This window comes from Lactuca serriola, chromosome 1 (genome assembly GCF_051521515.1).
Source record: "Lactuca serriola cultivar US96UC23 chromosome 1, Lser_US96UC23_V15, whole genome shotgun sequence".
NCBI lineage: Eukaryota > Viridiplantae > Streptophyta > Magnoliopsida > Asterales > Asteraceae > Lactuca > Lactuca serriola.
This window is the reverse complement of record NC_136408.1, coordinates 99,535,779-99,539,680: the sequence shown is the minus strand read 5'-3', so window position 1 is coordinate 99,539,680 and position 3,902 is coordinate 99,535,779. Positions and strand designations below refer to the sequence as shown.

Sequence of the window (3,902 nt, the reverse complement as noted above, 5' to 3'; positions counted from 1 at the left end):
GTTGATACCGATGAGAATTTTACATGATTATATGCGTTATTTTTTATTATTAATTGGATTGAGAACAATAAATATTTGCCTATTCGTTTTCTTATAATCATTCGAGTAATAGCAAGTTTTATTATGCTTATTTATGAAGTTGTTGCTTTAATTCATGAAACATTATATTGTATGTAGGAGTGACAATTCTCAACGACCTATCACACGAACCCAACACAAAGATAAACGTGTTGGGTTGAGTTTTTCTGACCTGCCAACCTGCAACCAGTTTATTATATGGGTTGTTTTCGCGTATCCAAATAATTTTGCGGGTTGACCCATGAACCTATTAGCTAGACTTAGGAACTAATACAGATAAATATTAATTGGAATGACATACAGTGTGCCTATGATTTAAATATGTATTCGACATGCTTGTCCTATCAACTTAGGAATCGAAACTTTTCTAGCTAATGGAAGTTAACAAAAGATTTAGTATAAGTCATAGATTAACTCACTTTTTTGTTCTTTAGCATTAAACACTATACTCTAAATCTTTAATATTATACAAGGGATACCATTTTTACATAATTTCATTGATCAAAAATAACCAACCTGGAATGTTTGTACAAGTATCAACCGATACTTCATCTGCTTCATTTCATCAATCTCACTCAAAAGTCATTCTCTTTTACCACTTTCAGCATGGGGCACATTCTAGTGGAAGAACTCAAAGAATTTCCTGCATAAAAAAAGAAAGAAACTTCTATCACAAAAACTAACCAAGAGGCAAATTGTCCTCTTTCTTACAATTAAGTAGACTTATTAACCCCACTACCAAAATGTCAATAACATATATGTCACAAATCTAAAAAGAAAGAACAAAATTGGTGTTCTTGAAATAAATGGTTTCTAGATTAATTGGTGAATGAAGTTACAATTAAAATGAGAATCAAAAGAACCCTATTGTAAATTGATGATATAATTGCTAAGGCTTCTCATTGGACACACCATTTTGAACTCTGCCATCAAAGCCATGATATGGAACTTCAACCATTGGAGATGGGATAGGGCGTTGACCAAAGTCTTGTGGAAAAGCTTCAAAATCAGGTCCAAAGTTGAATTTGACCATGCAGTTGCTTTGATGAGGAAGAGTGTACATTGAAGCAGCAGGGTAGTATCGTCCACCATTCAGATCTTTATAAGCAGACCCTTGACACATCCCATTTTTGAAAAAACATATTTCACTTCCTGAGATTTTGTACACACTCAATCAATCACACAAATCTACAAGAATTGGATCAAAAGAAAGAAAGGTCACAAACCTGGAACAACTTTAGGAGGGTCTTCTTTTGCATCAGTAGCATATGCATATCTTTGGCCTTTGTACAAAACTAATTGTGGTGGCTTTGGTGCATACAAATTCCCATCAGGTAAGTTGATATAGAACCCAATTACATCACCTTCAACATAGCCTTCATCGCCATACTTCTCCCTCAAAGCTTTATGCACTTTGCTCCCATCAATATCTCTGTAACCATAACTGTTCCCATCATACCCAACAGGAGCCTGCAAATCCCCCTTTTCAGTTGACCATCCTAGTCTCGTATGCCCTGTTTCCCCTAAATTCACGACCTTGATTTCGAAATACCAAGCTCCCTCCATCACCCCTCTTGTAGCTCTCACCATTCTATACCCTTTACAGCTACCTGCACTCAACCTATCTTCACTCAATTCTACTTTCTCCGCCTTGTAAACCTTTGAAAGACAGATTGTCAAGTCTGGAGAGTCGTCGTTTTTGTCAGGGTAGCGATGGATGGGAGTGATCAAAACGGAGTCCTCTGTTTGAGCGGTGGTGGCTGTTGTACTCTTTGTCCTCTTTTTGCCCTTTCGAGACGATGGCTTTGTCCATACATTGTTGCCCTTGCTCTTTTTCTTCTTCATACTGTTGGTTGACTTTTTACCACTAGGTTTTTCGGAAGGTGGGGGCATCGGTGTGATCGGTGTTGCTGCAGCAGCTTCTTGAGATAATTCTTCTTCCAGCGGCGGTGCGAGTAACGAAAGGTTCTTGTGCTTCTTCGCCGGACGTTCTTCGTGTTCTTCCATTTCGTCTTCAGAGGAGATAACTTTGGTAAAATTAGGCGAGTCTTTAGGGGTGGGTTCGATATCTGAAAGTTCTTCGGAGGGCATTGGATCGTCTTTGGTGCCGGAATCGGTCTCGGGGGTTGCGGAGGTGGTGGATGTAGTGGTAAGAGTTGTGGTTGTTGGAACGGCTAGTGTTTCGTCGACGGTGGTGGTGGGAACGGTTCCCTCATCGTCGACAGTGGTGGTGGGAATGGTTGGTGCTTCGTCGACAGTCGTGGTGGTGATGGTGGTGACAATTTCTGGTTTTGGATCTGCCATTTCTGAATTAACGTCTCTGTTGTTGTTATTTGAACTGGTGTTGTAGGAATTATCTTCGTCCTGGTCTTCTTTGTAGGTTGCTTGAAGATCGTCCATGGCTGATTGACGAGTAAAAGGGTAACGGGTTAGGGTTAGGATTTTCCGAGGTGGAGTGCAAAAAGGGGGATTCAATATGATACATGAAGCTATCACCCGGTTCATTAAATTTGAAAAAAAGCTATATGAATGAGTTTTTTTTTTTTTTTGTTTTTTTTTTTACTCATCTTTTGCATAACCCACAACCTTCGGCCTTTTGTCCATCTTAAACCTATTCAAAGACATTGTTAATTAATAAGTATCAATGTCTTTAAAAAAAATTGAAAAAGTTTTTATTTGGAAGATAAAATAATTTTTTTCATTTTAAAATTTCATCAAAAGTTCAATCAGAAAGCTATTCTATTATGGATGTTGTGTTTCAAAACACCTCATTTTTCTAACATTTTACTTTCCATCTTTTCCCTTATTCCACTCGAAAATAATCACATTTCACTTTAAAATTCTAATATTAAAAGCACTTGTATTGTGCAAATGAAAGTTGCACAAAAGAAAGGGAAAATGAGGTAAGGTGTGGTCGATTCTCACCGCAAGGACTCCAAACTTCAATGAATTTTTAGGATGGGGCGGTGTTCGTCGTATGCAGAGTGTCACCCTCACCGTACCCCATAGTGAAAATGATGATTAATACAAATGACTTAAGTTTTTTGTGTTTACAAAAATGGCCATTAACTTGAAATGGGGTCATTTAGATTCTTGACGGTATATAACTTGAAGAAACAACGGCGACAACAACAACAACAACAATAAACCTTATTAATCTCATAATGGGGTAAGGGAGGTAGATGTCGATGGTCATGTCTTCATATGGTGAATGATTGCATCACAAATATTACCTCTAACATATGCTAGAATAAGAACCTGGTTGCCAGCTTGTTAGGGTGTTGTCGGAGGTGTTTAAGACAGTGTACAATAGCACAAAAGAAAGCTTATAGAAAAGCACAAGAGAGAGAGAGAGAGAGAGAGAGGCAAGGGGGAAGATAAAGACTCTTCAGTTTTTAACTCTATAACTTGAAGACTACATTACATATATGGTTATGTAATTTACAATCATATATGGTCAACATATAGCGCTTTTAATGAATACATCCTCAAATTATGCAAAGTTGGGATTCAATATATCATGTAGGCAACAGTTAAGAGTCTTTTCCCCAAAAATGCACGGGGAACCATAAAAGATAGTAACAAAGAGTGGGCAATTTCAACAAGATATCGATGTTTTCTTTCCGCATCGATACAAGATGTTTGGTGTATTGTACCATCTATTGGAAGTAATTGCATGAAATCATTAAAAGTATACCCTCCCCCCCCCCCCTAAGTCTCATCAAAAACACTTTATGATAACTGAGTGTTGTGCTATAGCAAGATCTCTGAAATTGTTGTAGATTGTCAAGAAATCAGACCTGTATTTCATGAGATAAACCCGA

At 37.6% G+C, this 3,902-nt stretch overlaps 1 protein-coding gene across 1 annotated transcript; it reads right to left on the bottom strand.

Annotated features, from left to right (window-relative positions):
• Positions 1 to 470: 470 nt before the first annotated feature.
• TRO (histone H3K4 methyltransferase TRAUCO) lies at positions 471 to 2,644 on the bottom strand. Its single transcript, XM_079033789.1, has 3 exons — positions 1,305 to 2,644; positions 991 to 1,230; positions 471 to 721 (listed from the first exon to the last, which is right to left on the bottom strand). Exons 1-3 carry the CDS (start codon positions 2,581 to 2,583, stop codon positions 654 to 656), a joined length of 1,587 nt encoding a protein of 528 aa, XP_078889915.1. The 5' UTR covers positions 2,584 to 2,644; the 3' UTR covers positions 471 to 653.
• Positions 2,645 to 3,902: the final 1,258 nt, after the last annotated feature.

Excerpts from the sequence above, each read along its gene's own strand:
- TRO (XM_079033789.1), bottom strand. The coding sequence starts at position 2,583 with ATGAACCGGGTGATAGCTTCATGTATCATATTGAATCCCCCTTTTTGC. Across the intron at positions 1,231-1,304 it reads CCCTCCTAAAGTTGTTCCAG|GAAGTGAAATATGTTTTTTC; the intron begins GTTTGTGACCTT and ends ACAAAATCTCAG. Across the intron at positions 722-990 it reads TGATGGCAGAGTTCAAAATG|GAAATTCTTTGAGTTCTTCC; the intron begins GTGTGTCCAATG and ends TTTTTTATGCAG.